Source organism: Eleutherodactylus coqui, chromosome 1, assembly GCF_035609145.1.
Source record: "Eleutherodactylus coqui strain aEleCoq1 chromosome 1, aEleCoq1.hap1, whole genome shotgun sequence".
NCBI lineage: Eukaryota > Metazoa > Chordata > Amphibia > Anura > Eleutherodactylidae > Eleutherodactylus > Eleutherodactylus coqui.
The window spans coordinates 102041140-102064510 of NC_089837.1; the positions used below are offsets into that span (position 1 = coordinate 102041140).

General features: G+C 46.4%; 1 protein-coding gene across 2 annotated transcripts in view; it reads left to right on the plus strand.

The window, feature by feature from the left end:
• KLHL24 (kelch like family member 24) overlaps window positions 1-23371 on the plus strand; it is a 60574-nt gene that overhangs the window by 16594 nt on the left and 20609 nt on the right. For both annotated transcript variants that reach the window (XM_066598238.1, XM_066598239.1), the window contains exons 2-4: window positions 12477-13442; window positions 15199-15383; window positions 17376-17494. In XM_066598238.1, coding sequence (XP_066454335.1) covers window positions 12526-13442; window positions 15199-15383; window positions 17376-17494 — 1221 coding nt within the window. In that variant the 5' untranslated portion in view covers window positions 12477-12525. The remainder of the gene's footprint in view (window positions 1-12476; window positions 13443-15198; window positions 15384-17375; window positions 17495-23371) is intronic.

A 23371-nucleotide genomic window follows, 5' to 3' on the forward strand; every position in this document is an offset into this window, starting at 1 on the left:
GGCCACAGCATGTCTATTTTTTCTTTTTCCCGTTACGGTCCCGCTCTCCTCTATGGGAACGCTGGCCGCAACGGAAAAGCATGCGGCCAAGCCGCTCCACAACCCGCAGCTAAGTGCCGCGGGTTTTGAAGCAGCGTTTTTCCGTCAGAAATCTCACGTTTTTTCACTGCGCCCAAATCGTGAGATTTCCGGTGGGATTCCGCCCTGTGGGAACCCAGCCTTATGCTGCATTCAGAAACTTGTTCAAATGAGAGAAACTGAACGACAATCGTTGAGTGTAAACATGAGCCAACGACTTAACAACTTAGGCTGGTTTCCCACGGGATTGAAATCACGCGGAAATCTCGTGGAATGTCCCCAGTGGGACCGTGCGGAAATTCCAGGACATTTCCGCAGCTGAAGTCCAGCGAGTTTTAAAATGGGTTTTGAAGCAGCTTATTCCGCTGCGGCCATGTCTCCCCATAGAGAGGAGAGAGCCCGCAGCGGAAACAGTGATACCATTGACATGCCGCGGCTTTGAATTCCGTGCAGCTTGTCCAATTCAGTGCGGCTTGGCTGCAGCGGACTGTCAGCAGCGTGTGGATGAGAGTTTTGCACATCTCGTTCACTTTGCAGCGTAGTCTCCGGTTTAAGATTGAAGGTGGAATTTCCATGCGGAAACCGTTCAGTGTTTCACACAGGAATGCCGCCTCCCAATAGGTGGCGCTGCAGAGGTATTGTTCCATCTCCATTATTTGCACATGGAAAGGTGAAACACTGAATGAGAAGTGAACGATTCTCAATGCTAGTAGGCCTGTCTAATCAGAAAAACGAGACTCGAGTGGGCAAAAAGCACATAAATTGGATCAGGGGGCAGCGGAAATCATCACCTGGTTAGATGAATCCAGATGTCTGTTGCACCATGCTGATGGGAGGTCAGAATTTGGTGCAAGCAGCATAAATTGATGACCCTATCCTGTCAGGTGTTAGGAACATGTCAGCACCTCCATCTGATCTACTGCAATTGTAAGAAGCTTCCTGTCCGCACGGGCCAATATTCCTGCAGAACAATCTTATCACCTAGCAGAAGCTATACCTCGACAAACTGTTGTGGTTCTGAAGGCCAAAGGAGCCCCAACACACTGCGGGACGAGTGTCTCTAATAAAGTGCCTGTTCAGTGTATATATGGATGTTAGAGATAATTAAAAAAAATTTTAGGTTTCGTAAAAATTCTTTTAGCTCACGTCCTTACGTATGCGCCAGATGGAATAACTTAGTTGACTATGCTATTCTGTCCAGCATAAACTCCAGAGAGGAGCAGAGCCAGTATCGTGCCCCAATATAGGCAGCCCACGGGAGCGCTACAGCGCCTGTATGGCCGAGGGGCCGACCCTATAACTCAGTGTAGTCTTGCCAGGCTTTCCTTGAAAGTCCGTCTGGCAGCAGCACGAGTCTCCTTGTTACTCCCACTCCTGTGCCTCGTCTAGAAGAGTGCGTTTGTTTCCTGTTAGCTCTGCTGTGAACTGTAATTAACAATAAGTGGTATACAATTGATCCCAGAAAGGTTGACCTTGAGTGACTCGTGCCTTTTTTTCAACCTAAATACCCTAATGTAAGGGCCCTTTTACGTGGAACGATCAGCATTCATCTAATTATTGGATCATGCGAATCTGAACGGTATTCGTTCAGTTTAAGCACGGACAACGATTAAACGCTAATTAGTTTGCTTATCATTCGTTGTTCATTTTATGGTGGCATAAAAACTTAACAGTCGGCCTGTGTGAACAGGCAGTCGTTTATCTATGAGCAACTGACTGTTTACTGTGAATGGAGGTGGGCGGCTAGAAGAGATCTCCAGGCTGCTCCACCTCCATTCAGTTGTTCCGTGTAAAACGACTCTAAATTTACTTTTAGACTGTACAACTGTGGAGCACTTAAGCTTCCGACAGACGTTCCAACAACTATTGTTCCTATGCTTTCACACAGGAGCAATATTCGCTCCATGGATGGAGGTGGAGGACGCCGGAGATCTCTTCCGACCGACCACCACCAATCACTGTGAATAGGCAGTCGTTCATAGATGCATAGTTGCCTATTTATACTGAGTGAGAAGCCGCTTACCAGTTGCTTCGTTTCATTGAGCTGAAACAAAGTAACTTGCGACTAAAGAACGATTTCTCGCTCACTAGCTGTTGAGTCCTGTGTTTTTACAGGACAGCTATTGGTCAAAATCACTCATTTGAGCAATTTTTCGGCTGGTAGTTGGCCCGTGTAAAAGTACCCTAAGGATATGGAGGAAGAAGTACTTGTTTTGTAGCGTGAGTCAATCAAATGTGAATGCCAAAGAGAAGAACTGATAGGAATCTATTAACATTTTTACAGCTGGAGAAGTAACAGGCACCGTGAAGTGGAAACTGATGACAAGATAATACAGCCGGGACTATGTCAAGAAGAGTAAACGGCTGTGAAGGGTGGTGGAGGTGGCAGTGGATGGGTGACGACAGTGCTTTGTAACCATAGAACATAAGCAAACTGGATGAAATGGTTAAAAAGTAGAAGCAAATGCCTTACATGAACATTATGTGTTCATAGTTTTTTCCTATCAGGTTCTCCCTATCATCTTCCTGCTTTCTGATATCAGCCATACTTTTTATGGCTGCCATTGGGTTCTCGAGAAATCTGAGGGCAGATAAATGTTCACATAGCCTCAATGCACAAGATAAGCAATGCAGTACTTATCATGGGGAAGCTAAAATGTGGATGAAGAAGGAAGTAGCAGGTAGCTGTAATAGCATCTTGGGATCTCCTAAGTATGATATATCCCTTCCAAGGAACACCACACCTAGAAAACAGTGAGAAAAGTAAATAGGAGATAACCCGATCCACACTGTACGTCTGCAGGAATTTATTGTATATGTCTGAAACAGTCCTGTAGACAACACCGAGGTCATAGGAGTTGTGTCAGGATTGAAAGTTATCCAATAGGGAGTAACTATCTGATCGGTGGTGGTCCCGGCAATCAAAACCCCAACCAATCAGATACTTATGCCCTATCATGATCACAAGAACAGGAGTCTCATTTCTCCCCCGTATGAATGAAGTGGCGGTCGAGCATGTGTTCTGTGGCTTGGTTCATCTCCATGGGACTGACGGACATAGCCAAGTGTTTCAGTTAGATTTCTACGACAGTTTCATTGAAACAAGTGGAGTGACTGAGCGTATTCTTGACAACTGCTCCATTTACTTGGAACCCTCTGGTTGGTAAGGGTCTAAGCAGTTGGACCACCATAGATCAGGTACTTATCCTTCATCCTCTAAATAGGGAATAACTTTCCGTTTTTGCCCAACCCCTTTAATTACCTTCCATTTTCGGTTCGCAAATCAGCAAGAGGGAGCTTTACAATCTTTTTTGTCCTTTTGCAGACAGAGCAGATGGCCTTCCACCCAACTTTAACCCTTTCCAATCCACTGTCTGACGTCTAAAGACATTCTGATTGAAGGCTCCACAGCTCCGATGTCGGAAGACGTCAGGCAGGGTATTCTTACTGTATATTACTGGCTGCTCTGTTGACGGGGGGGGGGGGGCTGCTCCAGCATGTCCCATACCGCAGTACTGGCTCTAGTCAGCAGATGGCGCCATTGTTTAATGGGAGAAAGAGAAAACTCCCTAGGAAACCCTGAATCTAATATTGGATTGCAAAGGGTTAAACCAGTGCTCTGCCCATTCAGTGTTGCACAAAGATCTTTGGTCCTGTTATTTGAAAGCCAAGGTAGGGGCTCTATTACAAATTTGGCATTGTGGAGCTTCAATTATGCATCTGCGCCTTTCCAAAAATCCAGAATGCGATAGGCCAGTTTCACATCTGAATTGGAACTTCCGGACGGAGGTTCCATCACAGATCCGGCTCAAAATACCGGAAGGAAAACCGCTGCATGCATCACTTTTTCTTCCGTTCAAAAGTCGGACAGCTGAGTGGAAATCAAACGGACCCCATTATAGTCAATTTGGTCAGTCTGGAGCTGTTTTATCCATCTAGAGACGAAGCAATTTAGCCGCAGAGATTCCCCTTTCCTGCTCCCCAAACAGAGCAGGAAAGAGGAACCACGAGCGCAGATATGAAACCACGCTCAATCCAGCACCTATCAAGTCCCATCAAAACTAGAGTAAAGGAATTTTACGGTATAAAGTAATTTAAAGTAAAATAAGAAGAAATGTTAATTGTAAACAGTATCATGTAGTATTTGTTGATCTTCCTAAGACCTGATGTCATCTCTGAATCTGGGCTGCTGAGCACTTAATCTGTTTCTCTGCCATTGTTTAGGCTGAGCTAACATACCTGTTCTGCACCAGTGAGTGTAAATATTGTTCTGCAGGCTATGTGATGATCTGACAGGTCAAAGATAGGTTTCTATACCAACAATAATGGGTCAAGGAGCAAATGTGAAGTTTAGATCAAGAAGAACGTACTAGGTCATGCCAAGGACTTATGTACATACATTGCTTCAGTGTAATTTAAAGTGGAAGCCCAGTCATAATAATCTAACATTTCCTAGATACCTTTAACATTATATTGCCGAAATCTGTAGTCTGAAGGTGGCCATAAACATTAGATCAGTGCTGGCCTTCGGTCAGATGACACCCTGTGCTGAATCTTTTCTCCCCCCTGCCCAAGTGCAAGGTTAGTACTAAGCAACCCTAAGTGGTCTCTTAGGAAATGGATTGTGGACCATCAAAACAACCACAAATGATGAAAACAACCACTAATCATCTATTTGCTAACAATTTTCAAGTCTACGATCCCAGAAGTAGCATAATACACTTCGTGATGAGAGATGTTCGTACATAATGTGAGAAATGTTTGACCTTAAAGAGGTTAAAAACAACCTCCTTTTATAGCCTCAACTCAATGCCAGGCCAGCTCCAATAAGGCCTGAGTAATTACTTGGAAGCAAAACCTCCAGTAGATGTAGTTGGAACTTCAATAGTAAGTACATTTAAACATGCCTGGGATAAAAGTGCCCATACACTATCAACTCCTGTTGGCTGAACACTCTGTTGGCCTACATCTACAGTACAATATTCCGGTATTCTTGTATCTTGTCAGCATCGGAAGTGTGGGTGGTGACAAGATAGAGGCTGCTTGACAGGCCAGCCACACAGCCCTCTCAGGTCCTGGCAGTCACTAAGAGCGGCTTGCCCAGCGCTCCAGCGCCTTTTTCGCTGTCGGCAGCCTCCCTGGACTGGGCATCGGCGGTGGACACTGAGGAAGTGGCGGCAGCACAGCCCTGAGTGACAGTGAGTGAAGGAGATGGGGAGACTGTGTGGAAGGCTGCAGGGGAGCGGGGACACAGCATGAGCGGGGGAGTGGCAATGGCAGCACAGCGCTGGGTGAGAGTGGGTGAGGGAGGGGGACGGGGATAGTGCAAGAAAACTCTGGGGACAGCACTGGGTGACAGTGTACCTGGCATGGAGGGTTAGGGTGAGGGTTGGTTTCAGTGTTGGGGTTGTATTATTAGCTGTAAATCCCTCCATGTTCATGAAGCCGGCTGTGACATGGAAGCATTAACAGCTACTAATGTCATCGCTAACACTGAAACAACTCCTAACCCTACGCCACCATCCCAGCATGAAATTAATCCCCATGCTGCTAGGATCTTTGAGGACCTGCCTGCACACAGCCAATCAGCAGTGTGTGGGCGTGCACTAGGTGGATACAGCCCTTTACTAGGTCTCTACCCATTCTACTGGTGGTTACAAGATACAAGAATACAGTAGTCCTCCCGAATTCTTCATACACAAGCACGGTTGAGCGTTCATATGTTTTACAAAGCAACAGTGTAGTAAGTTGCTGTAAAACACCTTTGGCGGCTGCTTATTTCCAAGGAGAACAAAGGATTGAGTGTAGACATTCAATGTACCCAATCCTTCTTTTCACCCAGACATCATCTGTCATGGAAAGCTCCCACCCTAAACACATACAACCATTGGTCCATCCTGCCCAATTGGTGGGCTTGGATGACTTTTGCCTAATGAGTATAAGGGACCTTAAGCTGGCCTGGCCAAAAAAAGGAGAAGATCAGCTTGTCAGTTGTCGAGCCATTCCATACCTCAGTCTGTATGAGGTGTCAGATTTATCTTGATATAAGGTACTTCTATTACATGCAGTACATTCTACACCAATATTTCCATTGAGTGTTACTACTGCTCCATTAAGTTTTTAAAGGGGTATTCTAGTAGCTGATTGGTTTCTTCAACAGCAGCATCCCAAAAGTTTCCTGACTAAATGGAGCGGGGTTGGGCATGTACACCGCTACTCCACTCATTTTAATGGGACTGCCAAAGATAGTTGAGTTCAAGCGCTCGTCTATCCACTTGAATGAATTGGCGACTTCCGTTCTATTCATTCGGGGAACTTTTGGGACCCCCGATTGTTGTACACAATTCCAGCAGTTGGACCGCCACTCAGTTTTTGCTTATCTAGTGAATGGGTGAAAGATTGAAAAACCACTCAGATACCGGAATACCCTTCTGGTACGTAATGTACAGAATGCAATAGAAGTAAACCCCCCCCATAGTTGGATCTCTTGGGAGTCTCAGCAGTCGGACCTCTACTAATCTACCCCTTTAATGTATACTCCAGGGCTGTGACATTTACATCGTCGCCTACAATTGTGTTCTACAGAGAATTCTATCAGCTTTATGTACTATTCTGTCTAATGTTACTTTATTTTCACAGATCTCTTTGTTTTGTCACTTGTAAAGCCGAGGTGTGGCTCATGTTGGAGGAGTCAAGCCGTAACTTTCTACCAGGACATATAACACTGATAGATGCAGATATAAGATCACAGGGTTCCTGGTTTAGTCTAGGTGTGTGAATGTGCAAATTGTTTAGAAAGCGGGGAGAGGCAAAGGATTTGGGTTGAACTAAGGTAAGGAGGAGGGTGCTGTAATAAACCAGCCTTTCCCATGCACTCTGTACTTTCTTGTACACATTTGGTTTCTGATGTCATATAGTTTATATACACAGATCAGCCAATATTAAAACCACTGACAGATAAACTGAATAACATCAGTTCCCTCATGACAATGGCACCTGTGAAGAGGTGAGATATGATAGGCAACGAATAAGCAGTCAGTTCTTAAAGATAATGTGGTGGAAGCAGGAAAAATAGAGAAATGTAAGGATCCGAGAGACTCTGAAAAGAGGCAAATTATAATGGCTGGACAATTGTGTCAAAGCATCGCCGACAACTGCAGGTCTTGGGGGGTGTTCCTTATTTATGGTGGTTAGTACCTAACAACAGTGGTCCAAGGAAGGACAACTGGTGAACTGGCGACAGGGTCATGGATGCCAAAGGCACATTGATGGACGTAGGGTACAAAGGCTAGCCCATCTGTTCAGATGCCACAAAAAACCTGCTTTACTACAAAAAGCTGAAAAAGCGCTAGCTATGGTAGAAGGGTGTCCGAACGCACACCACATCATAGCTTGCTATATATGGAGATGCCTAGTTGTAGGGTGTCAGAGTGTTCCTGCTGACCCCAACAATAAAGCTCCTACAATGTGTATATGAGTACCAAAAGTGGACCATGGAGCAAAAGAAAAGGTGGCCTGGTCTGATGAATTACATCTTATTTTACAACTTGTGGACAGCCAGGTCTATGTGTTGTTTACCTGGAGAACAGAAGGCACCAGATGCACTATAGGAAGGAGATAAGCTGTGGAGACTATGTGATGTTCTGGGCAATGTTGTGAATCATAGTGTTGGAAGGGACCTCCAGGGTCATCGGGTCAATCCCCCTACTCAATACAGGATCACTAACTCATCCCAGATGTCTGTCCAGTCTGTGTTTGAAGACTTCCACCATTCCACCGCCTTAGGTTTTGGCATTCATGCGGATGTTACTTTGAAACGTACTATCTTTCTAAACATTATAGCCCCCTTCATTGCAGTGGTATCCATTGCAGGATAATGCATCCGGCCAGACTGCAAAAATTGTTCAGGAATGGTTTGAGGAACGTGACAAAAAGTTCAAGGTGATGACTTGTCCACCAAATTCCCCAGGTCTCAATCCATTTGAGCATCTGTGGGATATGCTGGAAAAACAAGTCCGATCCATGGAGGCCGCACCTTACAACTTACAGGACTTAAAGGATCTGCTGTTTGGTGGCAGATACCACAGGACACCTTCAGAGGTTTAGTGGAGCCCATGCCTCAGTAGGTCAGAGCTGTTTTGGTGGCACGAGGAGGACCCACGCAGTATTACGCAGGGGGTTTAATGCTATGACTGATTGGTGTAGATTTTCTATTTTACTATTACCATTCTCATTATCAGCTTATTTTATGGAGTTAAAGACGGTTGTGTATTCTATGAATCTTTGGATTCCTCTAAATTTGGTCCGAAAGGCCCATTCCAAGAATAATACATTTCTTTACATATTCGTAATTTAATTCAAGTATACTCTTCAACAAACTCTACTAAAATTCTCTTCTCTATCAGATTTTATTGCTCGTTTTTTTCTGCTTTGCATCTGCCACATAATCTGAGAAATGTATTACCGTAAAGTAGGAAGAACTATTTTTAGGTCCTGTAGTTTTCCATATTTCTGTCTACCTATGTTTAAAATAGTGATGACATCACTGTTCTCCACAGGTGTTGGATGACATCCATATATTACACAAGGGCACAGTCGTCCGAGGATCTTGGGTATGAAAACGTAGCACTCCTATGTGACTCTCTAAATAGATTAATTCATCCTGATTCATGTCGCCACCCAGAAAGGACCTTCATACTGCAAATGTGAACCAAGACGTGTTATACAGCAAGAATGGCATCTAATAGCGAGTGACAACTGCTGCAGTGAGTCAGAAAGGGGCCCTAAACAGTTGTCAGCGTCACAATGTTGTGAATGTGAGGCTAGTGCTTTTGTGTCTTACATGAATGCAGGTTGTGTTCCGTCCTGGAAGGAAATGTGGTTTAATTAGATGATTTTTCTTAACATCAATAAGCCAGAGTAAACAAAATAAATGAGATTTCTGGAGACACATAGTCCCTTCAAGGTCTCCATAGAAATTATTCCAAGAAGTTCATTATGTGTGCTAATATCTGGGTGGGGGCACTTATTTGGATTGGTGATGAATTAAACAGTGCTGGGGGGGGGGGAGGGTTCAAAGAAGGGCAACTGTGGAAGATGCAACTGCAAAATCTGCAGCATTTACACTACAACTCATGTAGTAAGACCTAAAAAATTTTGTTCACATTTTGCGGAAAAATTCCATACAGAAATGGACCTACACTGTGGATTTCAAATCCACAGCATGCCAGTTGTTTGCTGCGGATTTGAATGCAAATACAATGCAAATGGGGAAATCCATAGCAAATCTTTGGAAAAACCCTTTAGGTGTGGATTTGGCCACTGCAGACTTCCTACTGAGAAAAATCTGCATCAAATATGGCCTGTGTGAACATATCCCTGGGCATCATTCACACAGGCATTTCACTATCAGTTTCACATCGGATATTTCCAGCTGAAATCATAGTCTGAGCAATAAATATAGAGCCACCGAGCTCCGGTCTACTTGTTGATCAGTAATCCTGGCAGGCAATAAGCTGCCCACGTAAAAGGACCTTTATGGAACAGTTAATAATCTGAACTGGTAATGCTGATTTTGACTTTTAGCGTGAAGGTTGTTTTTCACTTTGTTTTTTTTAGACATTTATACAGTGGGGCATCACCTGCTTTTTATTTTTTGCCAGATCATATTGTTGGTTGCTTTTTTTAGCTGCCTTTTATTCAGACAGAACTGTTATCTGTGGCTACAGTGTCTACTGGGAGTCTGCAATAGTCTGAGACACACCCCCATCTTGTCATTGGTTCAGGAAGACACACCTCCTGTCTGATCATTGGCTCATTCTGCTGTTCTCCCTTTCCCCTTGCAGCTCTGTCTCCTCTGATTAGCTTCTGCCGCACATGTACTGAGGGGAATGAGGCTTAATGATGGGAGCCTGGAGGTTCGCTTTAATAGTAAACTCTCCATTTAATAAAATTGTCAGCCAGTTCTGAAATGTAGATCTAAAGCCAAGAAACACATGTAGCATAAGTTATTACTTGTCTGTGTGGAGGAGTTACTATAACAATATCTTGGTATCTGAAGCACTGACAGGTCCACAAGGCTCTCCACGGGCTGAACATTACTCTGTTATGTCTCATCATGTTTGGAAACACTAAACCTCTGAAATGCATAAGCAGAAAAACTCTGACAGATGGACTAACGGACATCTATTCAACCCGATGCAAAAGTATTGCTTTTCTGTATGTTATGGCAACTAGTGCCACAAGGGAAAGTGAGAGAAATGGGAGCTGGCATGTGAATGGCACACGTGGCATTAGTGTATTACTGCCCATATTATGATCTGTGAGAAATTGTCGGAGGTGAAAAGCTTTTGCAGCTGGAAAAGGCTGAAGTCATTGATTGCATCAGCATGTGAATAGTGAATGTGGCATAAAGCGTTCCTCCTCTGAAGAGTGCAGGGATCACAGTGCCCTAAGGGCCTCTATGCAGTATCCTTGTGGAGTCTATGGCTACAGTCTCTGCCCCTTGGTGCTATGGACCTTTCCTTCTTACTGGAAGTTGCTATTGTCTACCATAACAGGGCTTCTTCACATTAGCGCTGATCTATGTTGTCTTTTTCCATTGCTTGGCTCTGTACGATGATAAAAGTGGAAGTGTTGGACCATCACATGCCAGACCAGAATAGAACCCGTTGACTATAATGAGTTTCGTTTGATGCGGTTATACACTCCAGCATTTTCACGAATTGTCCTAACACACTCCCAGCTATCATTGGCATCGCTCTGAGTACGGCCAGCATGGAGGTGAAGTGGGCATGGAGAGTGTTTTTCATCCACCCACCTCCATTCACAGTAAGCAGACAGTTGTTCAGAAGTGAAGGCTACTATTTACACCAAACAGCACAATTCTTGTTGAGTCACTGCATGCATGTGATTGGCTCTCGAGCGCCGTGGCTCAGCCAATCAGAGCCAGCACTCGATGAACCAATCAGAGGCAGCCCTTCCGGCAGGCGGGGATTTTCAAATCCCTGACCAGGAAGAGATGCCTTAAGACCATTGCCGGGGACCAGGGAGAAGACGCAGTGGAGCTGACAGCTCTTCTTAGGTGATGTATTTGTTTTTTTCTGCAGCTTGGGCTTATTTTCAGGGTAGGGCTTATATTTCAAATCCCGGCAAAAGAGTGCTACAAAGTCGAGCGTCTTTGTACTGACATAAAATTATGATATATCGCCCTGAGAAAATGCTGCCACATCACTGGAGCTACACTTTTTCTTACACATTGCTTCACATTAAACAAAATGTATCATTGACCAATGTGGATTGCAGAGAGGTGCCGCTGGACGTCACTCAAGTAGTGCTGACTACTGCCTGCTTGGCCCTGTGTTGCTGCACTATCAGACGGCATCAGTGTAGTAATATGCATTAGTATTGGTAACGCGTACTCAGAGAGAAGCTGAACCTCTGTCTGTTACATTAGACGAAAGCTGCCCACAAACCAGGCTGAACAAGGGAATGAGAAGCAGTGCAAGAAGATGGAAATGAACTGCGGGAAACTATTTCAGAGCTATGCATTACCTTTAATTTACATTGACTTTTAGTATGCCATAGATTGTGCGTCCCAGCTACGGGTAGCGCAAGTGGTTTACCACTAATTGGCAGAACCCCAACCTGCAACTGGAAAGAATGGCAAGTACATGTGCCGCATGCCAGGTAGTGGTAAATTATGCTAGTTACACCAGCTAACACTCATGTACCATTAGGGGGCCCGTATATAGTACATCCTAACCCCAGGTAGAGCAAGTGTTTTACTACTAATTGCTGGGTTATACATGAACTTGTAAATTGAAAAAATGGCTAGTACTGGTGCAGCCCAGTATGGGATACAGCATGTACAGTCATCCTGACATGGAGTGAGGAGATGTGTAATAACCCTTTTATACAATGCACAAAGTTAAAGTAGTTGTCCAGCTGTATCTGCAGGATAGGTCATCAATAGTAGAACAGTAGGTGTTTACCGCCATGGTTTTCTGCAAGTCACCGGTTTGCTGGCCCGGTGCGCTCAAGTTGATTTACTGCAGGAAGTGAATAGCTCTGTTCTCATGGCAGTTGCCGGGCTTGATGGTACAGGCAAAGTTCCCATTGAAGTGAATGGGAACTTTGTCTGTAATACCAATGCCTGCCACTGCAGAGAGAATAGAGCTGTCTGCTTTCTGCAGAAATCCGGTCAGAGAATGGGCACACTGGTCCAGCGAACAGCTGATCTGCAGAGATCCTGGGTAGCAGACCCTCGCCAAATTTCTATTGATGGTCCATCCTAAATCTAGACCATTAACGGTTTACACTTGAACAACCCCTTTAATTGCAATGAATGATCAAATTATTGGACTTGCTTACTAACTGCTGATCTTGTAATTTTGCAGGCCTTAGAATAATTCTTACAAACCTGTTGTGTATCCACACAACCGAACAATGGTACTCATATTGGGACGCCGATTAAACAGAGAGGAGGGTGGAGTTCGTGAGTCTCCTGCAACCAAGAGAAAAGTCTTTGAGATGGACCAAAAGTTGTCAGGTCACGAAGTGTTTGATTTTAATTCTGGATCTTCCCATTCTGAAAGCATCCTGCAAACCTTCAACGAGTTTCGGGAGAGCCGCTTGTTTACGGACGTCATCATATGTGTGGAAGGCAGAGAATTTCCATGCCACAGAGCAGTCCTCTCGGCCTGTAGCAGCTACTTCCGCGCCATGTTCTGCAACGATCACAGAGAGAGCAGGGAGATGCTGGTGGAAATCAATGGGATTTTTGCCGAAGCTATGGATTGCTTTTTGCAGTACGTATATACAGGGAAAGTCAAGATCACAACTGAAAATGTCCAGTACCTGTTCGAAACCTCCAGCTTGTTCCAGATCAGTGTGTTGCGTGATGCGTGTGCCAAATTTTTGGAAGAGCAGCTTGACCCATGCAATTGCTTAGGGATCCAACACTTCGCTGACACTCACTCCCTGAAGACGCTCTACACCAAGTGTAAGTCATACGCACAACAGGCATTTGAAGTTGTTGTCCAGCACGAAGAGTTTTTGGAGCTGGAAAAAGCTGAAGTCATTGATTACATCAGTACCGATGACTTGGTGGTCAGCAAAGAAGAGTTTGTGTTCGAGGCTGTCATGAGATGGGTGTACCACCATGTTGATCTCAGGAGACCCATGTTGCATGAACTCTTAAACCATGTTCGGCTACCTTTGCTGCATCCTAACTACTTCGTACAAACGGTAGAAGTTGATCAGATCATTCAGAACTCCGCAGATTGCTACCAGCTGCTCCACGAGGCCCGGAGGTATCACATATTTGGAAATGAGATGATGTCGCCACGGACCAGACCACGCAGGTTTGAATTATCTCAGGTCACTTATTGTGTATTTTTGACAACCCTGTTTCATATTCTCTAAGTAGGGGGATTTTTTACTCCGGACCTTCTCTAGTAGCTGAACCCAAGAGCGGTAACCGAACACAGAAGCTCTCGACACTGGTAGACCGTACAAGTGTCCATTGATTACTCAAACATTTTTGTTCCCCCACTGACGCAACTCTTTGTGGAGGTGGAGGACTACCTGTACCACCCATGTAGTGAGTTTTATAAGAAGGGGACCAGCATTCTGAAAAGAGGTTGTCAAAATAGACAAGACAGTCCTACAGCTCCTGATATAATGTAGTTGAGATCGAAGATGAAGATGCCTTGTTGACCGTAATGGTTGGTGAAGCATCTCACTGTCTGGCCAGGTGTAGTTATAATGTAGTTATGCACTGTAAATATTGGGGATTCATGTAAAATCTTACAATGCATGAATGACGTCTCTGCACAACCTCTTTGTTCTCTTAAGGGTCATTTACATGGGACGTAATCGCTCAAAAGTCATTCAAGCAAACAAAATTGAGTGATAATTGTCCAGTGTGAATGCAAAAAAAATTGTTTACTATTCATTCAGTTCTTGTTATCGCTGACTTTCAGTCAGCATACAAATCATTTCTGGATCGCGGGATTCTCGCTCAGTGTAAACACTCCCCACTCAGTGCTTCATGTAGAAGAAGAAGCGTTGAGCGTGAAGCCCATGATCCAGTGGTGAATTCTGCCTGTAAACACTCTGCACAAGTGCTAATGACCTTAGTCGTGACGTCAGTGCCTGCGCAGTTGTTTAGACATCTGTTGTCCTGACTAAATGGGACATTAATTGTTGCCAGGCCCAGTGGTGAAATTGTCACTACTTAGCAAGTGACAGTTTATCCTAGTGACATGGCATCATTTGTTTAGGTTGGGAAAATCTTGACTAGTCCTATCCATATGCCATATTTTGGCATATGAATGTCCCCGCATGGCGACCCATCTATATGAGTCAGAGCAAAGATCTGCTAACCTTCTGCAGAACTTGGTTTGTTCAGGTATACATTTGACTGTCTGAATATGGAGGACTCGGGGAAAGAACACTCAAAGTCCACTTTTTTTGCGTTTTTAAACACAACCCGACCTATTGTAGATGAATGTCGTAGAACGCGTTGGTGATGACACATAAATAAAACACAGTCATAGTTTATTCAGAGCTGTGCAAAGAACGATGTAAACAGGACATGTTTAAAAACTCATAATGCGCTTTCACGCTCATCGTATCTGCGCCAATGTTTTTTTCCCATTCCAAACAGAAGGGAATGGGAAATTATGCCTGTAGCACCCCCTACTGGGCAGCATCACAATGCATAGAGTGGACCTTGAACTTTGTCAAAACTCACAAAACATAAGATGTTAGAACATTAAATAATCTGCAATCTGCTCTTCTTCCAGTACATAGCAAAATCCGCAACAAAACCCACATATCTTACATGCATATTTGCTGTTGATTTTACTGCGGATTCAGTATGGATTTCACCTCATTCATCAAAAGGGATAAAATCTGCAATGAAAATCCGCAACACAAATTACAAAATTGATAATAAGAAATATATAAGATATTATGAAAATTCCAAATAAAGACGGCGTAGCCAGTGGTGGTCAATATGGCCGACACGAGCAGGAGGCTGTAAATTGCTATTATACACCAGTACTACCAGACTAACAGAATATCTACATGTTGATATCTCTGGTATTATTCCAGGTCTACTGGCTACTCTGAGGTCATCGTAGTCGTCGGAGGTTGCGAGCGCGTTGGAGGATTTAATCTTCCGTACACCGAATGCTACGATCCAGTGACCGGGGAGTGGAAATCATTGGCGAAACTTCCAGAATTTACAAAGTCAGAATACGCAGTTTGTGCCTTAAGAAATGACATCCTTGTGTCGGGTAAGGAATACGGTGACGCCGGTATTTGGTTGGCGGTTAACTATTACTAGAAGCATTTTATTACATATGCTTTTGAATGACATTGGCAGTCGCGGTGTTTGGTCATACACCCTTCTTGCCCTCCCATTTTGGCTGAGTCTTTATGGAGTTGTGCAGGCCCATATGATATAGACTTACGGCTCTCTAATATTTGCTCAGGTTATGGTTTCTCAGGTTGTACAAGCCATTTCCCAGGAGCGCTGTGTTTGGGGAGTTACTCACCAGCCCGGTAACAAACACTTCTTCCTAGGCTGACGGCCAGGACAAATTTGTATTACATTCAGGTCATTGAATTGTTATTGGGGTTGGTTTTAAAAGTCACCGACTATGATTCATTTACATTCATGTAGGGATAACTACTTGTTAGTGAGCCAAAAGTGGTAGCTAGGACTAGAGTTCTCAGCAAAGGGTGTTACATATTGTAGAAGGGTCTCTAGTAGAGATGAGCGAGCATACTCGGTAAGGCGATATACTCGAGAGAGCATCGCCTTTTTCGAGTACCTGCTGGCTTGTCCCTGAAGATTCGGGGGGGCCGCAGAGGTGAGGGGGCGTTTGCAGAGGGGATCAGGAGAGAGAGAGAGAGGGATCTCTCTCACTCTCCTCCCCACTCCCCCTCGCTGCCCTGTGCATATACGTACATCCTCGTGAAATACCATATGCATCCGCGATCGTCCGCAACCATCCGCCATTACTTTCCGCGATACCCGCATGCGGATTCCGATCCGTTCGTGTGAGCTCAGCCTGACGGCAAGTGTTCAGTTTCCGTGCAGGACCTCCGCAGATGGAATGACTCCTTGCATGGTGGCCACTATAGTCAATGGGCTGTTCGTGTAATGGACGGCTATGAAGGGTCCTCCAGAGTAAGACGCTCTTGGTTGCTGCTCTTTGCGTTTGAACAGAGGACCTCCCTTTATTAAATCCGAATTCCCTAACAAAGCATTTCAGTTTTTTTCAACCCAACAACCCATCTAATGTAACTGTTCTATCCACGGACGTTGCGCTATTCTTCTCTCTCATAGGGAATGTATCACCTATAATTTTTTTTTTACTAATTAGAACCAGATGGTGAAACCCATATTCATTTTTGTTATTTTTTTTTTTTGGATTGCAGATTTTTTTATTCTGTTGTATGTACATGACTATGGGGCGGCCATCTTTGCCTGAGCTGCAGTTAACAGCGTTTGCTTTACAGCAGGACCAATTCACACAATAGACAAGAGCTGACCCATTCTATGAGAGACTCCTCTAGGCATCCTCCGTGAGCTGGGCAGAGGTCATTGTGCAGAGAGGGGGAGGAGGTGGGCTGTGACCATCACCTATTGTGAATGGTGGATCCTGTGTTATCTAGGTGTTTACCTCTCAGTGTAATCCTGTCTGTGATGATAATGAGATGACTGCTGAGACATTTCTCTCTACAGAACAGAAAGTGTCAGACTATTATTAGGCTTAGTGGTCAGTGTGAAGAAGAATTTTAGGATTGTTTTTTAAATATAGATTGTGGCCATTTTTTTTTTTAAATGACCAAAACTCTTAAAAATATGTTTAACCCTTTTCAATCCACTGTCTGACGTCTGAAGACATTCTGATTGAAGGCTGTATAGCTTCCGATGTCGGAAGACGTCCGGCAGGGTATTCTTACTGTATATTACTGTCCGCTCTGTTGTCAGGGGCCTCTCCAGCATGTCCCATACCGCAGTACTAGCTCTAGCCAGCAGGTGGCACTATTTTATAATGGCAGAAAGAGAAAAACCCCTAGGAAACCCTGAATCCAAAATTGGATCGCAAAGGGTTAACATAAAAACTTGATTTATACAATAAGTCATCTACTGAGGATGCATCGCTTTAAAATTGCTGGATACTACAAAGTGTATCCTCTTACCTCTATAACATGATTTAATAAAGGAAAATACAGAATGCATTAATCTTACTGAATTCATCTTACTTTTTTTTCAGGTGGAAGGATCAACAGCCGTGACGTATGGATCTATAATTCTCAGCTAAATATTTGGATCAGAGTTGCCTCCTTAAACAAGGGAAGATGGCGTCATAAGATGGCTGTCCTCCTAGGAAAAGTAAGTTAATATGTAGAGATGAGCGAACGTACTCGTCCGAGCTTGATATTCGTGCGAATATTAGGGTGTTCGGGATGCTCGTTACTCGTAACGAGTACCACGCGGTGTTCCGGTTACTTTCAGTTTCCTCTCTGAGACGTTAGCGCGCTTTTCTGGCCAATTGAAAGACAGGGAAGGCATTACAACTTCCCCCTGCGACGTTCAAGCCCTATACCACCCCCCTGCTGTGAGTGGCTGGGGAGATAAGGTGTCACCCAAGTATTAAAATCTGCCCCTCCCGCGGCTCGCCACACATGCCTTGTGAGTTAGCTGAGGGACAGTGGTATCGTGCTGGAGCACTGTATTTTTTTTTTTTTTTTCAAAATTGGATCTGCAGAGCATTGTGCCCTGCAATAGGGACAGAAGTGGTGGTTAGGCAGGGAGAGTGTTAGGAGTTAGTGTAGGCTTCAAGAACCCCAATGGTCCTTTCTAGGGCCATATTTATCCGTGTGCAGTACTGTCCAGGCTGCTGTTAGCAGTGTTGCATATTTTTTTTTTTTTCTCAAAACCGGCTGTGCAGACCATTGCACCCGGCATTAATACTACAGGGATAGAATTGTGTAGGCAGGGCCAGAAGACATACATTATTCATTGAATAGACGCAGTGTGGCTTGTCCTTTGAAAAACAAGGGAAAAAATTGTATTTCGCCTGCCTCTGACAGTCCTCAGGGCTCTGGGTACGTGTGTGCTGCGTGCAGAACGTTAAAAAAAATCAGACGCAGCCAGCTACGTTTTACTGCAGGCTTGCGCCAATTTTTTTCCTGCATGGGAAATCCCTGATCTGCTGGAGCCAATAACTTTGCATCACTGCAGTTCTCTGACACATTTGCAGGGCCACAACACAGTTATTAAACTTAGTAGTATTCATTGAATACACGCAGTGTGGCTTGTCCTTTGAAAAACAAGGGAAAAAATTCTATTCTGGCTGCAGGCTTGCGCCACTTTCTTTCCTGCCTGGGAAATCAAATCACTGGTAATACACCATGCTGAGGGGTAGGGGTAGGCCTATAGGACGTGGACGTGGGCGTGTGGGCACAGGCCGAGCCAGTGTGGTGGCCAGGGGTAGAGGCAGGGCCAGACCGAATAATCCACCAACTGTTTCCCAAAGCGCCCCCTCGCGCCATGCCACCCTGCACAGGTCAAGGTGCTCTACGGTGTGGCAGTTTTTCACAGAGACGCCTGACGACCGACGAACAGTGGTGTGCAACCTTTGTCGCGCCAAGATCAGCTGGGGAGGCACCACCAACAGCATGCGCAGGCATATGATGGCCAAGCACCCCACAAGGTGGGACGATGCCCGTTCACTGCCTCCAGTTTGCACCACTGCCTCTCCCCCTGTGCCCCAACCTGCCACTGAGATCCAACCCCCCTCTGAGGACACAGGCACTACCGTCTCCTGGCCTGCACCCACACCCTCACCTCCGCTGTCCTCGGCCCCATCCAGCAATGTCTCTCAGCGTAGCGTCCAGACGTCGCTAGCGCCACAGTTTGAGCGCAAGCGCAAGTACGACGCCACGCACCCGCACGCTCAAGCGTTAAACGTGCACATTGCCAAATTTATCAGCCTAGAGATATGCTGCCGTATAGGCTTGTGGAAACGGAGGCTTTCAAAAGCATGATGGCGGCGGCGGCCGCGCGCTACTCAGTTCCCAGTCGCCACTACTTTTCCCGATGTGCCGTCCCAGGCCTGCACGACCACGTCTCCCGCAACATTGTACGCGCCCTCACCAACGCGGTTACTGCCAAGGTCCACTTAACAACAGACACGTGGACAAGCACAGGTGGGCAGGGCCACTATATCTCACTGACGGCACATTGGGTGAATTTAGTGGAGGCTGGGACAGAGTCAGAGCCTGGGACCGCTCACGTCCTACCCACCCCCAGAATTGCGGGCCACAGCTCGGTGGTGGTATCTGCGGCGGTGTATGCTTCCTCCACTAAAGCACCTTCCTCCTCCTCCTCCTCCAACGCAACCTCTGTCTCGCAATCAAGATGTGTCAGCAGCACGTCGCCAGCAGTCGGTGTCACGCGGCGTGGCAGCACAGCGGTGGGCAAGCGTCAGCAGGCCGTGCTGAAACTACTCAGCTTAGGAGAGAAGAGGCACACGGCCCACGAACTGCTGCAGGGTCTGACAGAGCAGACCGACCGCTGGCTTGCGCCGCTGAGCCTCCAACTGGGCATGGTCGTGTGTGACAACGGCCGTAAGCTGGTGGCGGCTCTGCAGCTCGGCAGCCTCACGCATGTGCCATGCCTGGCCCATGTGTTTAATTTGGTGGTTCAGCGCTTTCTGAAAAGCTACCCCCACTTGTCATACCTGCTCGGAAAGGTGCGCCAGCTCTGCGCACATTTCCGCAAATCCCACACGCACGCTGCCACCCTGCAGACACTGCAACATCGGTTTAATCTGCCAGTGCACCGACTGCTGTGCGACGTGCCCACACAGTGGAACTCTACGCTCCACATGTTGGCCAGACTCTATGAGCAGCGTAGAGCTATAGTGGAATACCAACTCCAACTTGCGCGGCGCAGTGGGAGTCAGCCTCCTCAATTATTTACAGAAGAGTGGCCCTGGTTGGCAGCCATCTGCCAGGTCCTTGGAAAATTTGAGGAGTCTACCCAGGTGGTGAGCGGCGATGCTGCAATCATTAGCGTCACCATTCCTCTGCTATGCATCTTGAGAAGTTCCCTGCAAAGCATAAAGGCAGACGCTTTGCGCTCGGAAACAGAGCCGGGGGAAGACAGTATGTCGCTGGATAGTCAGAGCACCCTCCTGTCTATATCTCAGCGCGTTCAGGAGGAGGAGGAGGAGCATGAGGAGGATGAGGAGGAGGGGGAAGAGACAGCTTGGCCCACTGCTGACGGTACCCATGCTGCTTGCCTGTCATCCTTTCAGCGTGTATGGGCTGAGGAGGAGGAAGAGGAGGAGGAAGAGGAGGATCCTGAAAGTGATCTTCCTAGTGAAGACAGCCATGTGTTGCGTACAGGTACCCTGGCACACATGGCTGACTTCATGTTAGGATGCCTTTCTCGTGACCCTCGCGTTACACGCATTCTGGCCACTACGGATTACTGGGTGTACACACTGCTCGACCCACGGTATAAGGAGAGCCTTTCCACTCTCATTCCCGAAGAGGAAAGGGGTTCGAGAATGATGCAATACCACAGGGCGCTGGTGGACAAACTGATGGTAAACTTCCCATCCGACAGCGCTAGTGGCAGAAGGCGCAGTTCCGAGGGCCAGGTAGCAGGGGAGGCGCAGAGATCATGCAGCATGTACAGCGCATGCAGGGGAACATTCTCCAAGGCCTTTGCCAGCTTTATGGCTACCCAGCAAGACTGTGTCACCGCTCCCCAGTCACGGCTGAGTCGGCGGGAGCACTGTAAAAGGATGGTGAGGGAGTACGTAGCCGAACGCACGACCGTCCTCCGTGACGCCTCTGCCGCCTACAACTACTGGGTGTCGAAGCTGGACACGTGGCCTGAACTCGCGCTGTATGCCCTGGAGGTGCTTGCTTGTCCTGCGGCTAGCGTCTTGTCAGAGAGGGTGTTTAGTGTGGCTGGGGGAATCATCACAGATAAGCGTACCCACCTGTCAACCGACAGTGCCGACAGGCTAACACTCATCAAGATGAACAAAGCCTGGATTTCCCCAGACTTCTCTTCTCCACCAGCGGACAGCAGCGATACCTAAGCAATACGTATTATGCACCCGCGGATGGAAGCATCGTTCTCTCTCACCATCCAAAACGGGGACATTTCTGCTTCATCAATCTGTGTATAATATTCCTCCTCCTCCTCCTGCTCCTCCTCCTGAAACCTCACGTAATCACGCTGAACGGGCAATTTTTCTTAGGGCCACAAGGCTCACTCATATAATTTTTCTAAACAATTTTTATACGTTTCAATGCTCTTAAAAGCGTTGAAACTTTAACTTGAACCAATTTTTCGTTAAACTGGGCTGCCTCCAGGCCTAGTTACCACTTAAGCCACATTAACCAAAGCGATTAATAGGTTTCACCTGCCCTCTTGGTTGGGCATGGGCAATTTTTCTGAGGTACATTAGTACTGTTGGTACACCAATTTTTGTGGGCCCTCGCCTACAGTATAATCCAATTAATTTTTTGCCCACCTGCATTACAGCTGACGTTACATCCGCTGTGTTGGGCACTGCAATGGGATATATTTATGTACCGCCGGTGGGTTCCAGGGAGCCACCCATGCTGTAGGTGCACACGGAGTTTAACCTACATGTGTCCACTTGTAAAGAACCCCAGTCTGACTGGGGCATGCAGTGTGGGCCGAAGCCCACCTGCATTAAGCACGACATTACTACCTCAGCTGTGTTGGGCAATGCAATGGGATATTTTTATGTACCGCCAGTGGGTTCCAGGGAGCCACCCATGCTGTAGGTGCACACGGAGTTTAACCTACATGTGTCCACTTGTAAAGAACCCCAGTCTGACTGGGGCATGCAGTGTGGGCCGAAGCCCACCTGCATTAAGCACGACATTACTACCTCAGCTGTGTTGGGCAATGCAATGGGATATTTTTGTGTATCGCCGGTGGGTTCCAGGGAGCCACCCATGCTGTCGGTCGACAGGGACTTCACAATAGGGAGTTGTACCTGCCTGTGTCTATGAATTAAAAAGCCCGGTCTGACTGGGGCATGCAGAGACACCTTGACAGAATGAATAGTGTGTGGCACATAGGTTCCCCATTGCTATGCCCACGTGTGCAGCTCCTGATGGCGGTGGCACAGGATTCTATTTCTCATTGCTTCTGTACAGCATTGTGGGCTATCGCCCCGCCCCTTTTAAAGAGGGTCGCTGCCTAGCCGTGCCAACCCTCTGCAGTGTGTGCCTGCGGTTCCTCCTCATGGCAGACGCACTTCTAAATAGACATGAGGGTGGTGTGGCATGAGGGCAGCTGAAGGCTGCGCAGGGACACTTTGATGTGCGCTGTGGGGGGAGGGGGGGCGGTTGGGCAGCATGTAACCCAGGAGAAGTGGCAGCAGAGTGTCGTGCATGCAGTGATTGTGCTTTGTTGTAGGTAGTGTGGTGCTTAGCTAAGGTATGCCATGCTAATGAGGGCTTTTCAGAAGTAAAAGTTTTTGGGAGGGGGGGGGGGGCCCACTCTTGCCGCTATTGTGGCTTAATAGTGGGACCTGTGAACTTGAGATGCAGCCCAACATGTAGCCCCTCGCCTGCCCTATCCGTTGCTGTGTCGTTCCCATCACTTTCTTGAATTGCCCAGATTTTCACACAAGGAAACCTTAGCGAGCATCGGCGAAATACAAAAATGCTCGGGTCGCCCATTGACTTCAATGGGGTTCGTTACCCGAAACGAACCCTCGAGCATCGCGAAAAGTTCGTCCCGAGTAACGAGCACCCGAGCATTTTGGTGCTCGCTCATCTCTATTAATATGATATGTCGAATATAACTGGTCATGTGATGGACAAACAGGCACTGATAACTGTACTGCAATGGCCCGTGTACTGAGGGTCCATCGCTTGACCAGGACCGATTCGTATCCACTAACAGTAACCTATTAATGTTCCTATTAAATAACTGCAAATAGAGATCTTGAGAACTATGAAGGATCAACAAACAATTGAAAAGTTGTATAATGTTCTCATTATATAATGTTTAAAGGGGTTGTGTGGGACTTTTACTATTGATGGCCTATCCTGAGGGTAGGTCCTCAATAGTTGATCTGTGAGGGTCCACCACTTGGGATCTCCATCAATCAGTTGATTACAGGACTGCTGTCAGTGCAGATAGCACTGGAAGCAGATAGCGCTGTCTACATTGCAGTGGCCTGGGTTGGCACTGCAGGCA